At 33.9% G+C, this 27,925-nt stretch overlaps 1 protein-coding gene across 13 annotated transcripts in view; it reads right to left on the bottom strand.

Annotated features, from left to right (window-relative positions):
• Nucleotides 1-27,925, bottom strand: part of USP15 (ubiquitin specific peptidase 15) — a 126,189-nt gene that overhangs the window by 26,351 nt on the left and 71,913 nt on the right. For 4 of the 13 annotated variants that reach the window (XR_016216163.1, XR_016216164.1, XM_070052558.2 and 1 more), the window contains 3 exons: nucleotides 25,788-25,874; nucleotides 18,699-18,843; nucleotides 13,680-13,783 (listed from right to left, as the gene is read on the bottom strand). Coding sequence is in view for 8 of the 13 variants with exons in the window: in XM_070052558.2 (XP_069908659.1) it covers nucleotides 13,680-13,783; nucleotides 18,699-18,723 (129 nt within the window). In the remaining 5 variants the exon portion in view is untranslated. Of the gene's footprint in view, nucleotides 1-2,476; nucleotides 2,623-13,679; nucleotides 13,784-18,698; nucleotides 18,844-25,787; nucleotides 25,875-27,925 lie in introns of those variants that run through there. The other 9 variants (XR_007919692.3, XR_016216162.1, XM_002711302.6 and 6 more) reach the window with 4 other exon arrangements.

The raw sequence follows: 27,925 nt of genomic DNA, 5'->3' as shown, positions 1-27,925 counted from the left end.
TATTATAACAGTATTGTATGCCAGAATTCTGGCAGGACAAAGTCAGTGTTTAAAAATTTTTCATAATTACATTATACAATTATTTATTTGATCTTTCCATATGAGGCTACCTTTGAAATATGAACATCTTTGACAAGGGTGAGAAAATTGTTCTCCTGGACTTGTTGCCATTAAACATAATGTTTTCAAGAATAATGACAATTTACATAATTTTTAGTAATAAAAACCATAACCTGAATTCTAAAGCACCTAGTTGAAAGACTCTTCTACTGCATGGATATAATTTTCCTATCAGATGAGTCAGTTTCAAAGCAATTCCTTTCATATATGTAGAGATAGGAAACTTCCCTATTAATCAGTAAGGCACCTTGAGTGCTACATAATATGGATAAAAAAAAAAATCACAAAACATATGTTGTGCCTATTTGAAGACCTTTCATTCACAATGCTTTCTAGACAGTAAAATAGAACAAAACTTAAACTTTCTTAACATACATGGTTGTTTCTAGCAAAGAATGAGTACATGAATTTATCTTGAAAAACAAATAGATTATATAAACAGTAAGCATGCTATTTTGGGGTTGCTTATAAATTTTGTGACACATCTACCAGTTATTTGGAGTAATACCTCTATTAATTTATTACAGTTCAACTGCATGAAACTGACAAATGTCCAAACTTCAGTGTCAGAACTAAATCTTACAGTTCATCACCAATAAGATGAAGTTCAGATATGAAGCAATGTGCCTTTTATAAAACACATATATATCTTAAGCCACATATGTATTTTATCATTGTGCCTAGAGGTGGTCCTAAAATTGGGTAGAATTTTACAATATCATGTTAAAAACAAAGCTAATCAAATTGAAGAGAAAGATTCTGTACCACTAGTTCCAATTCTTAAAGCAAAACAGAAAGTTCAAAAAAATCATTGCATTAATCAACAGGTAAATGTACTTGTTAAAAGATTAGACTTTTATTTAAATGTTTAATGTCCTCTTTGCATGTTGTTATGCAAAAATTGTTATGAGAATTTCAAGATTTAAGGGTAAATAACTAAAATACAAATTTAGTATATGGTAGACATTTTGTCATTCTTTAATTTAACCTCTATGATTGAATGGTTGGAATTTCCAGGATACAAGCTACTAAAAAGTTGATTCATTAGGAATAGTAAGAAAGGCTGTTGTACGTACAAGTCAATTATTTATTAAGTAGAACTGACTGAGTCTCTTTCTCTAAGTGGCTTTGTGGTTCTCTGCTTGTACCTGCATATATAATTTTATATGAGAAACTGCAAGTAGTAAAAGAACACTTTAATCAGAATTAGGAATCTTAAGACATTTTCCTTAGTTTAATGTATTAAGACTGAGTCTTCACATGCACTTCCCCTCTGCTTAGAATATTCTTCTGTGATAAGAAATGCCTATTTATTCTTTGATACTCACTTTAGCATATCTTCTAAGTATTACAAGTTCCTCAGTGCCTCAAAAAACTAATAGTCCTTTATCTGGGCTAATGTTATACCTTGAAATCACTTACAGTGCACTTAAGAACAAAGTCTATGTCTCACTCACTCTTTTACCCCAGGATCTAGTACAATGGCTACCCAGCTTAACAAAGGTATGTTGAATGAATGAAAACTATAGTAGAAACACTTGCAGCAGCAGGAAAGCACTTCACCAAAATAGATATCTGAACTGCCCCTGCTACAACACTAACTTATCCAAAAGTTCTACAAGTCCAAATCATGCCTGAAGAAGTTTCCTGATGAATGAAAGTAACTATTGTGAATGGCCTAACAATTATGAAGATAAACATATATAACTAAAATTTATGTAAATGAAACATATTTATGAAAGATTGTCTTCTCTAAATCTTCAACCTGGAAAAAGACATAAAAATTTTATAGGGACTGTTTCTAAAGAAATCATTTATCAATGAATATTTGGCTACATGTATACAAATTTGTATCTAGTGCCAATCCTGAAGAATTATTTCAATAGGGAATGCATAAATCACTCAAATATTTTATAAAGTATTAACTCCATGAAAAAGTTTCTAGTTATAAATTTGCTTAACTCAAAATTCTGAAACTAGAATATTATTTGAAAAAATATGAATTTCATAAACTTCCATTATTTACTTGGAAAGATAAGACTGCATGGCACACTTTTCTTTATACACACATGCACAAATTCTATTGCTTTCCTATTACTTTCAAAAAGTTTTTCCCCTAAGTATGTTCTTATCAATAAAACTGATGTTTATGGAGTTCTCTGAAAAATTATAAATGACACATGTAAGAATTTCAATTTTGTACTTCACTATAAACTGCTATATAGGACTTTTAAAATTTGATGGAGTCAAATTTCTATATATAATCATATCTCAAGTCTGTAATCAATATATTTTAGGAAATGAATAATTAATAGCCATCCCATAACTTGCAATGAATCTGGAATTTCCCCAGTACCTGGAAAATAGTCAAAGTAATCCCCTTCAAAAAGAGAAAGTTGTCTTTTGTAATGCTGAATATGAACCACTCCCTTTCTGTTCAGGTGCTCCAGAATCCCAATTCTCAAGTGATCATGTATGCTCACTATTTTAGTAAACCGGTAACTAGAACAGGAAAGAAAACAAACTTAAATTTTTGATTACCTAAAGCTTTTGAGTTGTGTAACTCATCTTGTAAACTGACCAAAATGTAACATCATTCACAACTCTTTAAAAAATAGCTTCATCTTCAAATTGCCCAATACTAAATATAAAAACCCAATCTAAAATAAGATTCATTCTCATTTTGTTATACTTTAGAAATAAAGCCTGAAGTAATTCACAGTTAATGTCAGGTAGAATATCCTCAATCTTTTTTCTTCTTGATCTTAAAGTAAGGCAGATAAAGAATTTTCAGATATGCCATCTGTCATGACAATAGTATACACATTCTGAAAATGTACTATGTAATTCCAAAACATTGTTAATTTCTAGGATTTGGCTCAAGTTCTGTAATGAGACAGTAAGTGATAAAGGAAAAGTCGGATGTAATCTTTTACCATGAAGTACTTCAAATGTAGGCTTGTCTCATTATCAAGTTGATTTTAAAAATGAGATATTCATTTGCTATTCTCATATTTGTTATTTTTTCCCCAGGAAAGGCAAATCTCATTAGATTTGAGAGATCAACTCCAAAGAGCTCTACTTTTCCAAGTGAATGCAACTAGAGCTGTCTTTTGCTTTACATTTCCATTCTGTCCTCAAGATTTTTAAAAAGAAAAAACATGGAAGTTTAAATGGATACAAGTTTTTTTTTTAAACTTCTATTTTGGCCTTGGTACCATGTCTGCCCTCTCCCCTCACCAAGTAGTTAATGAATAGCATAGTCCATTTAAAATGTTGAAATTTTACATAAAGTCCAAGTGTTTTTAAGACAGGTTTCTTGAATTGGGCAAAGATGTTGTTCTAGCACTTTATTATATATGGTCTCTATGCTTAAGACATGAATGAAATTAAACTGCACTTAAAATCTCTGCTGTTGTCCCTTCCTTCAAATTTTATGGTATTTCTACTTCACAAACCACTTGAATTCAATGAAGAATTAAGATTCTGAGAATATAAGAACTAATGGAAAACAATTTACAGGTTAGTACTATCAATCCTTCTCCTCATCTCCCATCTGTAAGATTTAGGAAGAACTCTAAATTTCTCAAAAAGACCACCACTCTGTAACTTGTGGTGAGTACATACTGTAGCTAAAGAAATCATGATTATGTAAGAGCCACTGATATTCACATTGCAAGCAGAAAGAAACTGGATAGAGTACCTATCTCTGACAAAAATATGAAAGTCATTGTGCTAATGATTATTACATCACCACCAAGGCCATAAACTTCAGGTCAGGTATATTTACATGACATTTTAAAACTACTAGACTATGATAGCACTTGTCTGATTTAAAATTAAAAAATTTTTAGGAACAGGCTATTCAGCAAAGATTTTATGTTTAGATATTCACTTTATAGGAAGTATGCTAAAACCAAATGATTCTAATAACACTAAGAAACAAAATTGTTTTATTTTTTAAAAACCACAGCATATGAATTTTAGTTTTGATGTTCAGTATATCTCCTACTGCATGAAATTCAGTAATTCATGAGTAATTCAAAACTGCCTCACAATGAAATAAATATGAACAGCAACTTTTTATGTAACAAGACAGCTAAAGAGAAAACAATGGATCTTCATAATTTTTTGCATGCTAAGTCTTTTGCATATTATTTTCAGAAAAGGAACTTTTTTGAATAAATGAGTATTAAGAATTGTATATTTTGTTAATCTTTTAGCTTTCCTGCAAAGGCCTACAGGAGGGAATAGCAAAAAAAAATTTTTTTTTAAAACTTCATCATTATTATATTCTTTAAGCAAAACAACTAAAACATACCTTTCCATATCATTACATTACAACAGACCCATAAATCACAATAAGCTGAACCATGTGATAGCCCAAACTATGAGTGTTTCTAGTGATAGAAGATTGGTTATATTTGAAGGACATAAGCAATAATATCTCTTGTACTTAATATACACTGGAAATTCTGATTCTGTAGTTGCATTAAGCAAATATACATTGGGGCTGGTGCTGTGGCGTAGCGGGTAAAGCCGCTGCCTGCAGTGCCAGCATACCATATAGGCCCTGGTTGAGTCCTGGCTGTTCCACTCCAATCCAGCTCTCTGCTATGGCCTGGAAAAGCAATGGAAAAATGCCCAAGTCCTTGGGCCCCTGCACGCGCATGGGAAACCTGGAAGAAGCTCCTGTCCCCAGATTGGCTCAGCTCCAGCCACAGTGGCGTGAATCAGTGGATCGAAGACTTTCTCTCTCGCTGCCTCTGCTTCTCTGTAACTCTGTCTTCAAATAAGTAATAAACCTTTTTTTTTTTTAAAAGTAAATATATGAGCTATAATTTTTTTTTCAACTGGAGCTATAGTTTTTTTTTTTTAAATTAAGTTTTTGAGTTTAGACAGCTCTAAAATATTATCTGTTAAAGAGTAGGTTCCAAACATTTCCGGTAAAATGATTTTTCTAATTCAGTGCTTCTGAAACCATATGTGTAGAAGTACCATCTTTTTTTTAAAATAATTTCAAATCATCACAGATGCATACTTCTGGAAGATACAATAAAAAAAGCACTAGAAAAATCAAATTAAAATAAGCCCATTTTTCCTAGGTTTAATAGACTTAAAATTACCCAAATTGCCCTATAAGTTTTTGATCACTTAAAATTTCTGTATTTATTTCATTGTTCACCAGCACTGTTTGTCCACAGACATGTCGTGAGAAACACTGTTCTAATGAACTTACTATTGTCGGGTATTATACTAAATATTGGGGATATAAAATAAAATCAAGGACAGCCTCTGTTTTATGATTGCCATGGTGTAACAGTTACTTATCCAAGAGAAAGGGATAGAGAAGGGGGGCAAGTGTGGAAAAAGGCAAGTAGGGAGGAGGTAATAGTATACATAAAGCAGTTTGAAACAAAAAATTCTAACAATTGAAAGCAGACTTGGTTAGGGAGGTAAGCAGGCAGGATCCAGCTTGAGTTTTATTCTGTAAGTGATGGGAAACAGGTTTGAAATGTACCATTATCATAACTAAATAATCATATTTGCTTTTTAAACAATTAATTTGGAGGAGTATACTAAGTGGGTTGGAAAGGGGCAAATGGTGGAACAAAAAGATGATTTAGATTCATTTCAATAGTGCACAGAGAAGATGGTGAAGTAATGAAACAGTGTATTTGCGGCAAAAGAAAGGACAAATGGAAGTGATACTTAAAAGGTGGAAAGAACAGAATTTGGTATAATCCTCAGGTCTTTGACTTGGGTTACCATGTAGATGGTTGAATCTATGAAGTATAAGAAATCAGGATTAGTCTTACAGGACTTGTTGAGCTTGTAATTTGTGGGTTATCTTGGCAGGAACCACCATTTAATAATTACATATTGGAGGGAAACTCAGGAAGCAGAAATTATGATTGAGACAGATTTGCAATTTGTTGGTAAATAAACACATAACAATTTACCAAAGGTAAAAGGGGTAGAAGAAACCCAGCAAACAGCAAGACAAGAATGACCTTTCTGAGAACAATTTCTGTGAGGTGATATGATATTCATGGTGATAGTGATAATTAGTAGTTGATACATAATTTGACTTTGGGCCAAATACTTCAACACCTTATAATAATTTTTACAATGAAGAAACTAAGTTTCTTATCCAAAGTCACATGAGTTACAAATGATATAACTAGGATTTGAATCCAGGTAGTATAGATTCAAGTGAGACAAGGACTACTGAATGGGAGATGAGGAAGTAGGAAGAAAGCAGAGATCATTCTCAAGGTCATGAGTCCTCTTCATTTCACCATCTAATTTAAATATAAAGACTATTGTATATCTGCTGAAAGGAAGGAAGAAGGGAGGTTAAAGGTAGCCAACAAAGAGGAAACAATGTTACAAGTGTCAGGAAACTTAACAGAGGTTCCCTGAAGGTGGTGGCATAATTATGAAAACAGATACATTTTGGTATGGCACGCACTAAGTGGAAAATTGAAAGTATGTTTTATTATTGTTATTATTATTGACAGGCAGAGTGGACAGTGAGAGAGAGAGACAGACAGAAAGGTCTTCCTTTGCCATTGGTTCACCCTCCAATGGCCGCTGCAGCCGGTGCGCTGCGCCCGGCGCATTGTGCCAGGTGCTTCTCCTGGTCTCCCATGGGGTGCAGGGCCCAAGCACTTGGGCCATCCTCCACTGCACTCCTGGGCCACAGCAGAGAGCTGGCCTGGAAGAGGGGCAACCGGGACAGAATCTGGCGCCCCAACCAGGACTAGAACCCGGTGTGCCGCTGCCACAGGCGGAGGATTAGCCTATTGAGCCGTGGCACCGGCCAGTATGTTTTATTATTACAATTTTGCATATAAACTAACATTTTTGTCAAAAACTTTTTTTTAGATACTGAAACTCCTTACAAAGTATATATACTTACAAAAGCCCTAGGAAATATTCATAATAATTATATATATTTATACATAATTATACATCAAATATAATATATATAGATGAGGCAGTATTATCTGGTATACAACTGAGACATCATGGACCAGCATTATATACTGCTCAAATATCAAATGTGGCACATAACTGTGGGATTATGAATCAGCATTATATATTGTTCAAATATTATAGATAGTTCTCTTTTTAGAGTTGGCACACATGTGAAAAAAACCTTAATAGCATATATAAGACATTCCAATATATGTTTAGTGATTGTATAAACAGGATGTTTTCTGCTGAAGCAAAACAGACTTCTGATATAGGGATCTGGATGAGAAAAATGTATGAACAAGCATGAGAAGTAATGCTGTAGTCTTTACCTCTGGTAATTCTCTACTTTATGACCATATGGAAATTTTAAGTCATACCAAATAGAAATATATACTACCAAATGAAATCAAAACCCAACTCTGTGAAACCTCACTTACTTCCCCAATAGCTCTCTTTGTTTCCATGACATTAGGTTCATTATGCTTTCTATTTTATCACATATTATATCTTATTTATTTATATAGGTCTCTCATTCACTAGATCATGAATTTCCAGAGGACAGGCACTCTCTTTTTAACTTCTGCATCACCAATGTCTAGAACCATGCTTAGTAATGGATGTTTGTTGGGTCAGGTAAATAAATTAGCTAATAATAATAAAAAAGAAAATTAATTTAGCTGTTCCTAATTCCTTTGTTCTTTTCTTTCTCCAACACTAAATGACCTGAATTATATATTTTATACTTCTTAAGAACAGTGCTGGAGAAAAATCTCAAAATTTGTACTATTCTAAACTGACGACCCTAACTTCACATAAGATCTCAACACTAGTCTTGTATTTTGAAGATAGTGGAAGTCATCACATAATCAAGACACACTTACATAGGTAACACCTCCCTTTTCTCCTATTATGGCGGATATTTCTTTGTTCCACTCCAATGTTTATTGCAAGCTTTAGTCATGAGATCTCTTTCTCAGACACCCAAATTCAAATGCAATCATTTCCACGATTTTCAATACCTAGATGGCTATTTGCATTCCTGTTCCTAGGTCGATGATCTTGGATGTTTCATTGGCATCACAAACTGAACATGCCTAAAGTGAACTCAGCATCTTTTCCCCACCTGAAATCAACCCATCCTACTGTGTCCCTCCTTCAACCACTATGATTTTATTCAATGGTTATATCCATCATTTTGTACAAGCCAGAAACTAGAGAACACTTGTGGTACCCTTAACCTAACAGTAATTTGAGTGCGTTCTATATGCCAGAAGTAGTAATGGGGTTATAGCAGCGACTGAAAACAAAGAACTTCCACTTATTGATCTTATATTTATATATGTGTGTGTTTATTTAATTGGGAGTAAGGAGATATATACAAACACAATTTCTGTAAAGAGTGTGTCAGTGTGTCAGATGACCATGTGTGCTGTACAGAATGCAGGGAGAACAGTTACTATTTTAAAAAGGGTGTTTGGGAAGCTACCTGATAAAAGACACACAATCAAAGTGAAAGAGTAAAGATATAAATACTTAGAGAGGGATATTACAGGTACAGGAAAATGGAAATTCAGAGACTGTTAAAGAGGAACATTCTTGCTGTGTGTAAGGATGTAGGGACATGGGCATGGAGGAAAGGAATTGGTAGCAAAGGAGGCAGCAGCAAGTCAGATCTTTTTTTTTTTTTTTTTGACAGGCAGAGTGGACAGTGAGAGAGAGAGAGACAGAGAAAGGTCTTCCTTTGCCGTTGGTTCACCCTCCAATGGCCGCCGCTGCAGCCGGCGCACCGCGCTGATCCAATGGCAGGAGCCAGGAGCCAGGTGCTTTTCCTGGTCTCCCATGGGGTGCAGGGCCCAAGCACCTGGGCCATCCTCCACTGCACTCCCTGGCCACAGCAGAGAGCTGGCCTGGAAGAGGGGCAACCGGGACAGAATCCGGCGCCCCGACCGGGACTAGAACCCGGTGTGCCGGCGCCGCTAGGCGGAGGATTAGCCTAGTGAGCCGCGGCGCCGGCCTAGCAAGTCAGATCTTATAAAGCTTATACTTTCTCTTAAAGACTTTGGCTTTTGCTGAGTGAAGCAAGGTAGTTGGTAATAAAGGCAAAGAGTAAAAATAAATATTTAATGTTTGAAAAAGATTGGTGCTAATATAAACACAGGCTGAAGGGGTTAAACAGAAGCAAAGAAACCAGGTAGAAGTTAAACATAATATATTAGGTCGCAGAACCTTCAATTCCTTTTAAACACACTCACATTCAAATTCTCCTCATATGATCTGGCTTTTGTCTACTTCTTCAATTTTTCCTAATGCCCTAAATACATTTTTCCACATATTACTCTTTGAGTTCTTCAAACTTCGCCTCTTAGGGATTTTGCACTTGCTTTGGTTCCATCTAATAACTCTCAGCTACCTTTAACTCAACTAACTCCTTGATCATGATTCAAATGGTACTTTGGGTGAGTATGATAACCCAGTACAAATTTGTTGCTCTATAGGCTCCTGTTATTTACTCACAACATTCCACTTTTTTCCCTTCATGAGGCTTATGATAATTTGATTGACTTCATATTTATCTCCCTCCTCCCAAGTAGACTGTAAATTTCAATTTAACAGTTCACCACAGTATAATTAATGTCTATCAGAGTAAAAAGCATTATTAGTAAGCCCTAAATATTTGCTGATAAAATAATTTCAAGAATATATCAAATGGAGGCCGGTGCCGTAGCGCAGTAGGTTAATCCTCTGTCTGTGGCACTGGCATCCCATGTGGGCGCCGGTTCGAGTCCCGGCTGCTCCTCTTCCAACCAGCTCTCTGCTGTGGCCTGGGAAAGCAAAAAAGTAGAAGATGGCCCAAGTCCTTGGGCCACGGCACCCACATGGGAAACCAGAAAGAAGCACCTGGTTCCTGGCTTCGGATCAGCTCAGCTCCGGCTGTTGGGGCCATTGGGGAGTTAACCAATGGAAGGAAGACCTTTCTCTCTGTTTCTCTCTCTCTCACTGTCTGTAACTCTACCTCTCAAATAAATAAATAAAATCCTAAAAAAAAAGAATATATCAAATGATCACCTACAATGCTTTGAAGATAATGCTCTGAATGATTTCAGATTTTTGAAAGTCCACCTCATCAACAAAATAGTAAAAATATTCACCAGTGATGCTCAGAAAAATAAAAGAAATTCTAAGAGGAGTGCTTAAATAGCTTTGAACACTCATCATCAAATGAGTAAGTGTGCATTTAACTTTTTAGAGAAACTGCTTTGAATGATGCAATACTACTACTTCCTAAGGGGATAATTGTATATTATGGAAGCCATTTATTTAGCAATTACATAAGAGCATTTTTAGTGGTTAAAAACATTATGAATATGCTTAATGTCAGAGAACTGTACACTTAAAAATGGTTAAAATGGTAAATTTTGTTATGTCACCAAAATAAACCATATTTAAGGGCATTTCTTATAAGTTGATTACTATAATTTTGAGGAAAAAATATATTATGTCACATTCTAAATAGAAACCTAGTTTTAATTCATTTACTGACTTGTACTAGAGACTGGGAAATCACTTAAACTTTGCTTGCCTCAGTTTTCTCATTAATGAAGTAGAGATACTTATGCCCAAACTCATAGACCTCAGTGAAAAGGAAATTAAGAGAGTGAAATTGATATGAAGAACAATTGGTATTATGCAAAGAAGGGTCCTGCTATTAGCAGAGGCTGAAAGATTAAATTCTGGGCTATTAATGCTTCAAAATGGGTTTATATGAGAACTAGCCATTCATTATTAATTGAACAATGGTTCCAGTAACCAACTCATTGATGCTCTCCCTGCTTGGAATAATACGATTTATAAATAACTTCTAAGAAGTGATTGATAATATTTAGTAATTGATTCCCACATATATGGTACTGAAATACTGAATTGAAATATATTATTTTCAAAGTGATAGTGACACTAATGAAGTAATCATATGTAACAAGCATCATCACAAACTAATCCACTTACAAACCAAAAAAGAAAGATCCTCCGCCTGTGGCACCAGCACCCCGGGTTCTAGTCCTGGTTGGGGCACCAGGCACTAGTCCCGGTTGCTTCTCTTCCAGTCTAGCTCTCTGCTGTGGCCCGGAAAGGCAGTGGAGGATGGCCCAAGTGCTTGGGTCCCTGCACCCGCACGGGAGAATAGGAGGAAACACCTGGCGGCTCCTGGCTTCAGATTGGTGGAGTGCCGGCCATTTCGGCCATTTGGGGAGTGAACCAACAGAAGGAAGACCTTTCTCTCTGTCTCTAACTCTGTCAAATAAAAAAAAAAAAAAGGAAGGACGGAAGGAAGCAAGGAAGAAGATGGCCTCAAGGTGAATGAAATTAAAAGAAAAAAACCTTAAATAGATGAGGGACTTTTGGTAATCATGGATTTAACTTATGAGACTCTAAATGAAATTTAAAAGAAATAGGCAAAAGACAACAAGGTCCTAGGAAAGATTTAATGTAGTTTTCACTTTTTCAAGAATCAGTCCAATCTCCTTATATTTTCTAATGTTATTCAATAATATTAATTTATAAAAATTTAGAATATAAGCCCAAAACACTTTAGTATCATCTGATCAACAGCGTTTCATGGTGTTACTACTCACTGAGGAAAAAAATATCTTAAAAGATTTTGACCTTAAGAAAGGAAGTAAGCTGTTTGATTTTAAGTAGTACAAGTAAACTTTTTTTTTTTTGGTTAGGGGGTTGGAAGCAAATCTGTAGTTCCCATTATGTTTTCCATTCATATACAAATAAAAGCCCTTGGAATAATTATTCAAACCAATACAGGATACTTCTGTCAAATTATAACTGCTGATTTAAGATGCCATCCCTGTAATGCAATAGTCATCCCACTTCCCTTGGTATCTGTTTGGGACAGGTTTCACAAAACCCACAGGTACCAAAAATCCATCGATGCTCAAATCCCTTACATAAAATAGCACAGTATTCGCATGTTACTTACACAATCCTTTGGTATACTCTCAATAGTCTCTAGATTACTTATATAACATCTAATGCAATGTAAATAGTTGTTACATCATCTTGTTTAGGGAATAATGATAGGGAAAAAAGATCTGCACATGTTCAGTAGAGGTGCAACTTTTCTTTCCTGAATATTTTCTATCCACATTTGGTTAAATCTGGTGACGAGGAACCTGCACATATTGGGTATAGGGGAACACAACTACATTATTAAACTTGTATTCATCTTTTATAGACAGGGTAATGTTAAACCATTTTGATTTTAGAATAAAAGGTAATTATCTAAAACTCTTTAAAATAATCTCCTTCTATGTCATGACTCCATGTCATTTTTACCATTATAGAATTTGGGATAGACAGAACATTTACCAGTCTACATTAACACAAAACTAGAAATGTTAATCCTAAAGAAGTTTGCTTACTAACTACAAACATGAAGAACAGACAAAGCAGATTGTCTTGTCTCATCTGAGATTAAGAAAGGCAAATTTTTATGACAAATTGTTTGCCAGTACACAAAGGAAAAGCATTCTCTTTGAGATACCATTTCTGCCCTAGTTGTGAATATGACATTCTTATAAAATTATACTACATACACTTTTTTACTAAAATCATCTGCCTCAGAATGTAGGTTTTCCTTTTCCAATCTTGTTTCTCCTTTCAGAAAGGGATACTTGTCCCTCTAATCTAAACAAAGGGAAAAGTCAAACACTGACATCCATGTTCAGAGAGTGAGTGATTCTGATGCAATTAAAACTGTTTTCCTTATTTTTGTTTTTGCTTTTATCAAATAGAAATACCTGACTTAGCTGTCATCTGACAGAAGATTCAACATATTTTTTAGGATAGTTTGCTATGCAATTTTTGGCACATAATGTTGAAGGAACTCAAATAACTGGGATTAATAGCCTGAGTTAAACTAAAAAATTTGGCCTACAAAGAAGTAGTTCAAATTTTTAGTTAGCCACATTCTCTCAATTTATCAGAACAAGTCATTTTCTTTAAGATCCTGAACAGTTTTTAAAGACTGTTTAATGTCTTGGGGTGAAGTTTTTTGTTTTAATTGAAGCTTTACTCACTTAAATAGAACGTTGGTAGTTTGAATAAAATAAAAGTTTCATGTTTGACTACGTTTCTGAGAATCTGTATTCTAATAAATGCAAAAGTTTCAAGTTGACAGCAGGGTAGCATTATATTTAATTCTAAGCTATGTAGCAATGTTACATATAAATAATAGCTTTAATAATGACTTATTCACTGTTTTACAATGCAATGAAGTTCTAGCTTTTTAAACAATGTTATTTCTATGTAGTATTACTTTCTTTCAAATTAAGTCTCAAAGAAACCTTCTATTTAACCTTCTGCTGAATACACGGAATAAACTTTTTCCTAATTCAACATATCATAGAAAACATCTGACTTTGAAATTGCTCGGAATCCCAGTTCATTTTATATTTTATGACAATAATGAACAAATCCTTGATTACTATCATTTCTTCCAGTGATGTCCTAGAATTTAAGGAGCCCTATGATGTCCAAGTAAAGTTTTAAAACAACCATCTTACGCTGTGCTGCTTTCCAGTGGAAAAGACCACATCACTCCCTTGCTTGAAATCCATCTGAAGAGTTGCTTCTTCCAGGAAGCCAATCATGAGCCTCCTAGGTAGGCCTTGACAATGAGAAAGACAAGGGTTGGAGTGCTCCTGAATCTTCTGAACTAATGCTAATTAAAATGAACTCCAATAACATAAATTCTAAAACCTAGACATTCTCTGGAGGGAGCAATAGATTTAGGGTACTAGAGAACTATTTTGTTATGTTATGTATACCACCAGGACACAGCGGTATATACCTATAAACCATAACTGCAAGGTGAGGCTGAGGTGAGGGGATAACCTGAACACAAGAATTTTGAGTTTCGGAGTGTCTTACAGATTGAATACCTATGAACAGTTCTACTTTATTATGTCCCTTGCTTATCAGGTTTGCCTAGGAAGAACACAGTTCAGGATAGAGATTAATACCACAACTGCGATAATACTAAGGAGGGAAAAACATATTTTGTTCTTCTCTGATCATAAGGTCTAGTCAAAATAAGACTTGTAAGAAAGAAGAACAAACATAGGGCCCATGGAAGACAGAATCTTTCCAGAGCTACTGTGCTTAACTCCGTGAATTGAAAAAAAAGGGGACAGTATGACTCCAGTATCTATTCAGTATTTATGATGTACAAGACTATTCTAAGAGCTTTATATTCTTTGTCTCATATAAAATCTGCAATACAACTAAGATACGGTTACCACTATTTTCTAGTCATCTTACAAGAAAAATTAGTAAATAAACTGTCAAAGTTAACACAGTTAAGAAGCAGAAAAGCTACGCTTTCCTAGGTAGCCACAGACTGGGCTCAACTATATTATTAATATTTTATGCATGAGTTTGTGTGCTTAAAGCCAGAGAATGGTTTTCAACTTGTTCTCAGAGTCCTGGATCCATGAGAATTTTTTGAGGATATCAAGGAAAATAATGGAAAGCATATGGAGTTCTGGGCACTCCACCCAACCAAAGCAATTTTACTATCTCTGTTCAAATACTGTGGATACAATTAAACTTTCCTCATAACATTTAAAGACAGGTTTTAATGCTGAAAAGTAAAAAGTTTGAAAATCTTATTATTTAGGCTGTAATCTTTATAAGGTCAAGATCTACTTAAAAAAATCTCCCAAATGAGGGAAGGTACTTATAAAAGTTTGTGGAAAATGGAATAAAAATGTAAGTTTTGGTACCAAAACAATTGAACAATTTTAACAATGCGTTTTCCATGAATTTTTTGAAGATCCCTTGTATACATGGATTTCAAATGTTTTCTCATCAAAATAAACTTACTTTTAAACTCCATCTTCCATGTACTTTTTGAAGTACCCTTGAATGCTTAGCACTAAATAAATATTAGCTTAATAAACTGAAACTACATGGCAGCACTATAATCACCAAGAAAAGCTAATACTCATTCATACCATTTGTTATATCAGAGAAAATCTTGAGTAGCATATAACAATAATATTAAATCACACTTAGGCTTGTATTGCTTAGTTTGTAATCATAGGCAACCAAAAAATTTCACTATTCTCAGGATGGCTGATAGGCTAAGCATAAGCCACTTTCACATAAAAAACAGGCCTGCTTGTCACAGTCATTTTTTTAGATATATCAATAACTGTATCATCTAACATACTAAAATGATTACCATTTTTAGGATAATTGAATTAATAGGTTACATTAAAATTCATCACCAACAGAAACATTTCTAATATTGTCTGAAGATCATAAAAACAATTTCTTTTAAAGTTACAAGGAAGCTTGAAAGAAAGCCTAACTGTGGAGCCAGTATCTGAAAAAATATCAGAAAGTAGCTGTTATTTACTTATAACTCTTTTCACCTGTGGACCTATGAACTTAAATGGATGTTCATGAAACAGGAATAAAGGCTACCAGCATCGTTCAGTATTTCCTCTCACTGTGAATTTTCAGCTTGAGAGCTGACATTTAAATTTTTCAGCTTGAGAGATGACATCGAGAATTTTTATGAAAATAAACCTAACGTCCTAGATTTCCTAATTGTGGGTTTGCATTAAAAACCAAAAGCTATAAAAATAAAGTCTAATTTTTCTCTTCAACTTGTTTTAGAGTTGGTTTTCCAATTAAGATAAAGACATGAAATGATATCCATTGCATAAAGTACTCATTGCTGAAATTTTTAATCAAAAAGTTTTCTTTATGATCATTACTATAAAATTATAAACCATTACCCTTATGACATTTCAGATGAAGGTCAGCAATAGATATACTGATTTATTACAGTAAAATAGCTCCGAACAAAATCAAGATGAATAAAACAAAATTTCTCATACCTTAAACATAATAGATAATATACAAGGAAAGTAAATAAATGCCAAATCTAGCTCAATGTGGTTGGTTAAGAGATTTAATTTTAACACTCATTTTTCAGACGCTAGTTATCCCTATGGAGATAATACTAAACAGGCTACATTGAAGGCATAGAAACAGAATGGACTTTTTTTTTCCCCACAAGGAATTTAGTCTGAATGTTGATCAAAACTTTCAATGAATTATTAAGCCTCTTTTCTCTTCTGACACACATAAATTTCTCATGCTTATACCATTAAAAACATCTTTTGAAAAAGCACCTAGATTGGTTTTCTATACCAAAATATAATTAAAAAAAGGCTTTGGCACCAAAATAATTTTGGCAGTGCAAGGATAAGGATTTAAATAAAAATTAGTATGACTTGGTAATCTAAGAATAGGGATTTTTGTATCCACTGTTTACATAATATATTTTCTAGAGATGGTAATGAAGATGATTTTTAGTGATCACGGAGAATAGTCTAAACAGAAATCCAAACTCAATTATAATTTGCTTTCCCAATCTATCTCTGAAAGCTTAGTACCAATGTCCTTCAGTTTTTTATCTAAAGAACTATCAGGATAATAATACATTTTGCCTTGTTCTCTAAGATGGTCTTCTTTTCTATCCTTCTAGAAAAATAAAGCAAAAATTTAAAATGTCTTATATTTAACTAGTGCTAGAATCCCAGTACTAGTTTTGAATAAAGTAACTCACTTTATGAATTGTGTTATTCATTCATATATTTAATGGAAGAATTTATTAACCTATATAATATTTGTTTCAGCAAATATGTTATTTTCCCAAGTGGCTCAGCAGCAAACCAACAAAGGAGAGACTGATGATATAAGCCCCCTCTTCTCTAGGTTCTAAAAGGTTGATAATTCTCAGACTACAGAATTCTGATGGTAAAATTTTAATCTTCTAAGAATGTTATAAGGACAAGTCTATTTTAGGAGATAGCTGGATTCATGACAATGTTCAAAAGGTCATTTAGAATACTGGACAGTAGAGACATCCTTTTCTCAGTTAATCAAAAATTGTATTAACATCCTTATCAATCCATACTCTACATTTAATCTCTATCTTTGGAAGTTCCTTCCTTGGAATAGGTGATTCAGTATTAAACTATGAATACAGAACAAAACTTCAGATTTTAAACTAAAAATTCAAAATTCACCAAAAGGACAAAAAGTATTAAAATCAAATATCAAGAATGTTCTATCATTATTTGGGTGCTTTATTTTTTATTTTTTATTTTTTAATTTTTTGACAGGCAGAGTGGACAGTGTGAGAGAGAGACAGAGAGAAAGGTCTTCCTTTTGCCGTTGGTTCACCCTCCAATGGCCGCCGTGGTCGGCGCGCTGCGGCCAGCGCACTGCGCTGATCCGATGGCAGGAGCCAGGTACTTATCCTGGTCTCCCAATGGGTGCAGGGCCCAAGTACTTGGCCATCCTCCACTGCACTCCCTGGCCACAGCACAGAGCTGGCCTGGAAGAGGGGCAACCGGGACAGAATCCGGCGCCCCGACCAGGACTAGAACCTGGTGTGCCGGCGCCACAAGGCGGAGGATTAGCCTAGTGAGCCGCGGCGCCGGCTTATTTGGGTGCTTTTCTTTTTTTTTTTTTTTTTTTTTTTTTTTTTTTTTTTGACAGGCAGAGTGGACAGTGAGAGAGAGAGACAGAGAGAAAGGTCTTCTTTTGCCGTTGGTTCACCCTCCAATGGCCGCCGCGGCCGGCGCGCTGCGGCCGGCGCACCGCGCTGATCCGATGGCAGGAGCCAGGAGCCAGGTGCTTTTCCTGGTCTCCCATGGGGTGCAGGGCCCAAGCACCTGGGCCATCCTCCACTGCACTCCCTGGCCACAGCAGAGGGCTGGCCTGGAAGAGGGGCAACCGGGACAGAATCCGGCGCCCCGACCAGGACTAGAACCTGGTGTGCCGGCGCCACAAGGCGGAGGATTAGCCTAGTGAGCCGCGGCGCCGGCTTATTTGGGTGCTTTTCAAAACAGAATTTTATCTATAAAGGAGAAACTGAATAACCAGACCTCATTTTATATACAGTGATAATGATAAAAATTAACCTTTCATTTCTTCAGAATCAAAGATGAGACTATTTAACAAGTTAAGTGGGAAGAGGGTATAGAGTAAAACAGAAAGAAAAAAAAGCTTTATGGACATATAAAGGAAGGGGAAAGGGCAGGAATTCCTTATATTCTCAAATTAAAAGACCTTTATTGGAGGGCAATTTGTTATAATACATGTACAAAAGGAGGCTCACAAAGTTTCCCATTTCTAAAATCTGAATTTCTCATTAAGCTTAAAAAAAAAAAAAAAGCAACAGAGTTTAGAGATCTCACTAGCTTTTTTCTCCCTTCTCAGGGAAACTAAATTTTCTATTTGGAATTATATTTTTTAATGAAGTGACATTTAATCTTTTACAATACAATCATCAATCACATGTCACCTAACTGAGGAAAACAATACTACCAGCAGAATGAATGAGCCAAATGTGTATGCTAAAATCTACCATTAGAATATAAACACTCAAAACACACATAATACTCATGTTCTGACATGAAAAACCCAATTCTATTGTTTTTATACAATATGATTTAATGATTTCTAGGAAAAACAAGTTTCACTTTGGAGAAACCTACCTGAATAGCTGAGTTCATGAAACATGTATTTCCCAAGTTACTTAGGCCACAGAGGCCTGGCTGTTCATTGTTTCTTCCAGGTTCTGAATAATCATAGTTCTTATAAGCAGTATATGATGGGAGACAGTAATTTGAGTTTTTCACACTGGAAGAAAAAAAATTTCATCATGCAGCCAGTTATACTAAAATAGTTATAATGAAGGGAGCTTTAAATGAAAGTGATCAATTATAATTTCTTTCATAAAGCACTTAATTCAGGTACTTTTTAAGACATGAATCTCAAAAAATTAAGGTACATTTTATCCAATCAATAAAATTATTGCATTATATATTACACCAACCAATACAAACCACTATTATATCTTTCTACCCTTGATTAGCTGGAGCAGCTTCACAGCTTGCTCCATCCTTCATTGCTCCATCAAACTTAAAACATTCAGATTTTAAACACCACCCACAGCAATAAATCATCTCATTTATAGCCCTTTTGCATCCTGCCACTGTAATAAAATGAGGACAGTAACAGGAAGAGTTTATGCTTTAGTTACAGGTGAGAGAAGAGATTTCCAAAACCACTGTGACATCACTGTTCTGATGTATTAAAGATTCTATCTATAGTTTCTATGCTAGACCAGCAAAACCAAGTATTCAAATGTGGAAAAAATAAACAATCCTGCGATCAGGAATTCAATTATTCTCCTATAAGCAGGTACATCCTAGTATTATCTTCCTTTTCTTTCTTCTTGTTTGTTAGAATAATGCAATTTATTTAACTAGATAAATATAACCTTAGGATAATTTTACTACTGGTATCATAAATGTTAAACTCATGTTTTAAAATTAAGAAAATCAGGATACTTTTAAAGAATAAAGAAGCCAATAAATGAGTCCTCTTTTATATAGCACATCTCTGGAGAAGAAACAGAAACAGATCTTCCATCCACTGCTTTACTCCCCAGATCCCTGCAGCAGTAGGGGCTGAAGCCAGGAACTAAGAGCCAGTAACTCAATCCAGCTCTCCCAAGTTGGTGGCAGGAACCCAAATACCTGAGTCATTACCAAAGCTTCTCAGGGTGTTATTAGCAGGAAGCTGGGTTTAGGAGCCAAGGCTAGGTATCAAAACCAGATACTCTTAATATGGGACATGGGCATCTTAACTGGTGTTAAGGCCAAACACTTGCTCTTTACTTAATTTTTAATAGAATCTCTCTCTCTCAAGATTTATTTATTTATCTGGAAGTCAAAGTCAGAGAGAGAGAGAGAGAGAAAGACAGAGAGATCTTCTATCTGCTGGTTCACTCCCCAAATGGCCACAACGGCCAGCGCAGGCCTAAGCCAGGTCCCAAATGGGTGCAGGAACACAAGCACCTGGGCAATTTTCTGCTTCTCTCCCAGGCCCATCATTAGGGAGATGGATTGGAAGCAGAGCAGCTGGGACATGAACCGGTGCCATATAGGATGCTGGTGTCTCAGGTGGCAGCTTTATCCTCTACACTATAACCCCTGCCCCTAATAGGATCTCTTACAAAATATTTCTGATGGATACTTTAGATGTGACTCAATAGAATACTTTGTTTATTCATTAGAACAAACCTGATTGAGAATCATGTATTAAATTTGATGCTTTAGTAATGATGCTAAAAACAAATGATAATATAAATAAAATTTTATAAGTAAACACAATGAATCAGTAATTTCAACAATCTCAACTGGCTACAATTTATTCCTGGTATTACTTTTAAAGTTTTTTCCAGGTTGCATTATGGTATAGTGGGTGAAGCTGCCGATTCCAACATCAGCAATCCCATATGGGTGCTGATTTGTGGCCCAGCTGCCCCATTTCCAATCCAGTTCCCTGCCAGTGTCCTGGGAAAAGATGGTCCAAGTGCTTGGGCTTCTGCTAACCACATGGGGGACCCAGATGAAATTCCTGGCTCTTGCTTGGCCCAGAGCTAACCATTGTGGCCACCTGAGTGAACCAGCAGATAGAAAATCTTTGTCTATCTCTTTCTCTATGTAACTCTTTCAAATAAATAAATAAATCTTAAAAAGTTTTTCCTTATTTCAAATATTTTATTAGCTCATATACTATACATTCACTTTATTATATAATTTTAATGGAATAATGCCGCTGCCTGTTCTAAGAACGCATTTACCAAACACATGTACACATACACACTAAACAGGTAAACCACAGAAACTTCAGCCTAAAATTATACACAAAAGGCTAGCTCCGTAATGTTTTGCACTGTCGTTCTGCCATAAATGAAAAAGCCCAACTCCCCAAAAAGTGATCTGCCCTAAGATTAAACGAACATAGCAGACTCCAAAGGAGCACATCTCTGGTTAATTCAAATATACAATTTTTCATCTTGTAGGTATTTACTTGATCTGAGCTAAAATAAAAAATATAAAGCAAAATTATAGAATTCAAGTATCTCCTTTTTTGTAGATTATTTCCTCATGATTGGTACTTTATTTTATATTCATAGTAACTAATAATGTGCAAAACACCTACTAGCAATTTGAAATATGGCCATTCATGATTTGATTATAGAATCTGCTATGGATGCACACGACAAAAAGCTGAAGAACAACCAAAAACCCTTTTCTCCTTGCATTAATACGAGTTGTGCTAAAAATTAAGGCCCTCTGTACTACTAAAACAAGTAAAGCCTTTATTTCCTACACATTCTATGCTTTACATATATTCTGGTTCTAAAATTGTAGTAAAATTTAACCAGCCAGACACAGGAAAAGTATGTCCAAATACATGCTAATGCCTACACACATGCACAAACACACAGACACACACATACACATACCACACAAAGCCAAAAAGCACATTTATATGCTCATTCTGTGAGTATTCAGACATCCATCTCTTCCCACATGCAATGCAGAAGGATGCTGCAAGCCCTACTCTTCTTTGCAGCAACATGGTGAAACTTGATGGGATAGGAATTCTTATTTGCAAAGTAACTTTTGAGTCTGGGTTTTAAAAACTGGAATCCTTAAAGGAAATCTACATTTGGTCATTTGTAATCCATGTCAGGTATGTTTCAAAACAAACGTTAAACTTTGTCATAAAATTACCAAAAGCAGCAGCTGATTGTATTTTAACACGACACACAGAAAGGTAGGCCCTTGAAGATAATCTACCTCTATTACTTTCACGACTATTTTTGCTAACTTTTCCTACAGATCTTTCTTTGAGGTTATGCTATTTTGCAAGAACAAACATTTTACAGAAATGTTACTGAGAATCTTAATTCTAGATTAATTCTGTATTATAAATCTATGCTATTTAATGATGACACATTAAAAATGCAACAATCTTTTGTAATCTAGAACTTTACCTTTCAATAAAAATTTTAGATTGGCTTTTCAATTAGTACTGACATTTGACACTACAAACATCATAAATATATAATTTAACTCTGATAACTATAATTATGCTCACTTTGCAGTTAGTGAAATGATGCTTTCAGCTAAGTAACTTATCAAGACCCACTTGGCTAGCTCTGGTGGTCCTCAAAATCCACAGTTCTCGTGGATAGCTTAATCTCATACAGGGAATAATTTCCCCTGCAAATAAAAGATTTAAGTGAATGAACAGATAAATAGAAATGTGTTCTGATGTGGAATAACAAAGTTGAGACAACAAAAATATTTTTAAAGGCAGTGTTAGTAATATACCAAAGCAAATATACCAAGAGAAAAATGTAGGTAATAGAACTATTACTAGATAAAAGAATCTTGCAGATACTGAAAATGTACATAAATTACAACTGAAGCAATAACAAATACCTATGGATTCACATGTAAATTACTACATAAAGCCAAAACCCCTTTGCATTCCAGAAATTAATTTTTCACAATTATTAGTTTTTAATAAAGCTTTTATTATATGTAAATGAAATAGTTCCAAGTACACTTTGTTATTACCTTTGCAACAATATTCTTATTTCTTTTTTTTTTTTTTTTTTGGACAGGCAGAGTGGATAGTGAGAGAGAGACAGAGAGAAAGGTCTTCCTTTTTGCCGTTGGTTCACCCTCCAATGGCCGCCGCAGCCGGCGCGCTGCGACTGGCACATCACGCTGATCCGAAGCCAGGAGCCAGGTGCTTCCCCTGGTCTCCCATGCGGGTGCAGGGCCCAAAGACTTGGGCCATCCTCCACTGCACTCCCGGGCCATAGCAGAGAGCTGGCCTGGAAGAGGGGCAACCGGGACAGAATCCGGCGCCCCGACCAGGACTAGAACCCGGGGTGCCAGCGCCGCAAGGCGGAGGATTAGCCTATTGAGCCGCGGCGCCGGCTAAATATTCTTATTTCTAGAAATGAAAATTTTATATCTTAGTAATGCATAAATGTAAGATTGCTCAAGTCAAATCGGTAAACACATTTCATATAAACTCACAAATCATAATTACTGGTTTTAATATATAATTTATATTTGTAGGACATTTTCACATACATGAAGTTTCAAAAAATGTACTTATCTACAAAAGTCACTACCTATTTCACACACTTTTAATTAAAGAAATTATGCTCTTTCCATCTGAAGTCTTAAGTTACTACTTATTTCAACAAGGTCAATAAAAATTGAGAAGTTCTATATAAAATAATTGTTTACATAAAGATGGTGATATTTACTAAAGCTTTTAAAGGCAAAAACAAGCAAAATAAGCTTTCCATTTCATCAATGCTTTAATTCCATTCCTAAGAAAAGTACTCATAGAAGTTACTTTTAAGTTCAAAATGATCACAGAAAAACTGAGCTTTCTGCTATTGAAAGTGCCTAACAAGAAAGGACTGTTTTATGTCTAAGTTAGACAGATAAACTTAAAAAATAATCTAGTCATAATAGAATCATCAAACATGTTCTAAAACTTAAGACTCCAATTCCTCAAATTAGTTTCTGCAATCAGAAGTTCTGAAATTAGATAGTACTGTAATATTTTTACTACGAATGGGAAATAAGACAAAAACAAACACACCAGACCACATACACTAATACAAGGTTACTTCATAAAAGTTCACAGAAAAATGTAACTAAAAGATAAATTTTGGTGCCAAAAACTCTGAAATTCATATAGTTTTAATATGAATTTCTATGAACTTTTTAAAGACCTCTCATATAGTAATTCTGATCAAATACAGTTTATTTCCAATACAGTCTACAAAGAAACTTAAAAATCTCTCCAAAGCATGACTACAAATACATATTATACCTGTAAATGAATTCTTTTATAGTAAATGTGGGAGCCACCTGCAATTGGTAGAAAGACAAGCAATATTTTATCTCCTATTAAAAAAATTAGCTTTGATGAATTATAAAAGTCATACGAAATACAACCAAATTATATGAAGATATTTGTTTTTACTCTTTTTGCATGTGAATATACATTTTTAAATAGAAGAGAATATATCACACTGTAATTCTGGATATTCACAGTGTCTTCAAGATTTCACTATTACATTACAATGTAATGTAAATATATATGCTGCACAGCTTTTTATGAATTACTTTAAAAATAATGTGAAAGTTAAAAATTTTTCACACTAGCAAATCCTTGTAAGAAAAAATACTGTTTAATTTTTCTCCATGTTTCTGAGGTGGGATATGCATGGATATTTTTATGGTTTTAATGGTAAAAATGAACTCTTACATATTTATTCTTTATTTAATTTTTATTCTTTATTTAATTCCTTTGCTTTTAGGTTATTTGCTTATTTTCTAATTATCTTAGAAAATTTTTCACAATGATTTTGAACTTGACATGTTAAAAATATTTAACTTATATCACCTGTAATCAGTACTTTTTCCCCATTTATTTGTCTTTTATATGTCTGACAATTACCTTGGATTTAAAATTCTAAAGGAAATTTTCAACAATGATCCAATGTTCTCAACAATCTTTCATGGATAATCTTGACTATTCTCTGCTAGACTAGAAACATTTTTTAAGTCACATTAAATCTTTTATATACAAAGGTCTGTTTTTGAGATGTCTGAGTCCACTGATCTGTAGGCATATTCGTTATTATATATATATATACACATCTTTATAACAAGTTGTGATAATTAATAGAAATAACCCTTTCTCATTATTTTCCTCTCCAAAATAATTTTAGCTATTGTCACTTTTTAAAATTCAGACAATTGTTTTGCATCATTTTGTTAAAGTTTCTTCCCAAGATGTGAATTGTAAGGGGAAATTAAACTTATAATTTCAATTATTAGTATTATTTTACAGATTACTTTACAATTAACTTCAGTCTTTTCGAGTTTACTCATTGGAATAATCAGATGCCATTTATGAACTGGACACATCATGCCATTATTTACCTAAACACTGGGAATATATAAATAAAAATAAATATATATACAAGAAATAAGAGCACAAACATCTTGAGATCTAATTACTTCCCATAATTTTATTAGGCTAAACAAATAATGAATGCTTTTAATGTTTTTCAATAAAATAAATATGTCAAATCTCAAAGTAATATACCCATAGTCAGATGTTATATGCGAAGCTTAAGAAATTTTCAACCTTTTTTCTTATGGCAATATAGCATCACATTCATATAACTTCTATAAATATTCTATGAATTTTATTTATGGTGGGGTAATTGTTTCTCTGAACTTCTTTAAGAAAAAAGTGCTTTATTCATTAATATAAAAATCTGTGCACTCTCTACTTTAGAATTACTCATACAAACTTTTTAAAATACTCTGTTATATAGGAGATTAGTTCTAAAATATCTGAAGTTTACATTTTTCTACAAAATTAAGTTTTAATACTTTTATGTATATTTCAATATTAATGTTTAGAATGTGAAATTCTCAAAGTGGCTTATTTCTTTCAATAAACTATTGTAGTATATGTGTTAAATCAAGAACTAATTTATAATTGATTTTTACTTCTTGTGTAATTACTCATGGAAGAACTGACCAACAATTTAAAAGAAAACCAATTTTAATGTAGTGAGACTTTTATCCTAAATTTTAGATACAAAAGACTTTTTGCAACCACAATAGGGCGATCAATTAAACAAAGAGTTTTTAAGATTCAGTGCTTACTTTCTGTTGTTGATGTTGTTATAATTATTTGATAGAGATGAAGGAGAGATCTTTGGTAAAGTTGAAAAATTGGATGCACCTGGGGACCTTTAAAAATATGAAAATGTTAAATTAGATAAAAAATGAAGATTTAAAATTAATTATGAAATAAAGAAAAGAACTAACAGATGACAATGTTGTAGTAAATGAATGCTGGAAAACAGATTTATGAGCAAAATCACTTAAATATCCTCTGTTTTTCAATTTCCAGTGTATTTTTCCTTATAAAATATAATGATACACAAGGGGTCTATTTTCAAACAAAATTGATCAAATTGAATTTACAACTTACATTATTTCTCTAAGTCTACTAACTCAATATACCAATTTCTTAGTTTAGGTAATCATAACTAACATTTTACAATCAATTTAAATAAAGCAATGGAACTAAAATATTTCACTTTGTTTCTCAGTAGTTACCATTGTCATTTTAATAGTACACAAGACTAATAGTTCAGAGAATGTTACCAATTTTTAAAAGTAAGACAATGAGGATAGAACAGCATAAGAGAATTCCAAACATAATACCAAGAAACAGTATTTGGCTAACATTACCCCTGGAAAAACTGGAAGAAAAATATCAATCTAGATAGATATAAAATATCTCACTAATTCAGAATCTTTTGGAGAACTCTCAATCACTACTGGCTTTTAATCATCCAACACTTTAAAGGTATAATTTATAGTTAACACTTCTATTATATAGAAATGATTGAGGTACTTGAAGTTTCCTGAAAGACTTTCCTTTGTAATTTTTAAAGCAATTTTAGCTTATCATGCAAGTTCTATCTATGGGCTGTAAAAAGCCAGGTTTTAGTAGTCAGCCATGGTAAATTCTGTATTAGTGAGGCCCAAAGTGACTAGTTTTTAAAAAGTTATATTCTCTACTCAGGTGCTAATGAACAATGAAATGGCCAATGGGCAAGAAAGTGTAATCTACAAAAATTTGCTTTTAGATAATTTGGATTTAGCTTTATTTATATCGATATACATGCAGAATGGTAGGTAATATTTTTAAATGTAAAAAAAATTAACTTAGAATTTTGGACATTAGGAAATCTTAGTAAAATTTGGAATAAGTTTTTTAAAATTTATTTTGCTGATAAAGGTTGTATACAGATGAATTATTTAAGCAGAACTTCTACTAACACGATTTTATTTTACTATATTAAGCTCAAAACACAAAATACAACCTATCAAGTTTTAATATAAAATAATGGAGGGGTCACAATTTTTAAGATTTATTTTTTATGTATTTGAAAGAGAGAGAGCTATCTTCCATCCGCTGGTCACTTCCCAAACAGCTGTAACGGTTGGGGCTGGGGGCTGGTGAAACCAATAGCCAGGAGCTTCATTCAGGAATCCCAGAAGGGTACAGAGGCCTAAGCCTGGGCCATCTTCTACTGCTTTCCCAGGTGCAATAGCAGGGAACTGTATTGGAAGTGGAGCAGCTGGGACTCCAACCAGCACCCAAATGGGATGCTAGTGTCACAAGCAAGAGACTACCTGCTACACCAAATGCTGGCCCAAGGGGTTACATTTTATAAGTAATTCTAGCAGTTTTGGCTTCATATAACTATTTCTAAATAGGGGAAAAATCTAAATTAATGAAAGACTGGGTTCTAATGAATTAAGGAGGTTAATTCTTCAAAATGTGATTCATTACAACTTTTCAGGAACACATAAAATGAAACGTTCCTTTTTACTTACAGTAAAAATTATGGAAATAAAGATTCATTATTTCATTTAATAAGCTGGCCCAGACATCTAGTATATTTGAGTATATATACAAACGTGTGTAAATTTAAGACTTATACATACATATGATATTATACTTGTATGTTTGTATGTAATTTTTTCTGCCCATTTTTTCAACTATTCATTAGCAACTTTACCTAAGGATCACATTAGAAGGAACAGATAATATATATATATATATATATACACATATATATATATACACATATATATAATTGAATTTTTGGAAACTTTAGCTGTGCTGTCAACTTTGAGAAAAGTATCCCAGTTTACCGTGTTGAGTTGGCATTGTACAGAAATTAACAGCCATATTGGTCTAGAAACGTTAAACTTAATTTTTT

Source organism: Oryctolagus cuniculus, chromosome 11 (assembly GCF_051225735.1).
Source record: "Oryctolagus cuniculus isolate XC-2025 breed Fujian yellow rabbit chromosome 11, ASM5122573v1, whole genome shotgun sequence".
Taxonomy (NCBI): domain Eukaryota; kingdom Metazoa; phylum Chordata; class Mammalia; order Lagomorpha; family Leporidae; genus Oryctolagus; species Oryctolagus cuniculus.
This window is presented reverse-complemented; position numbering and strand designations above follow the sequence as displayed.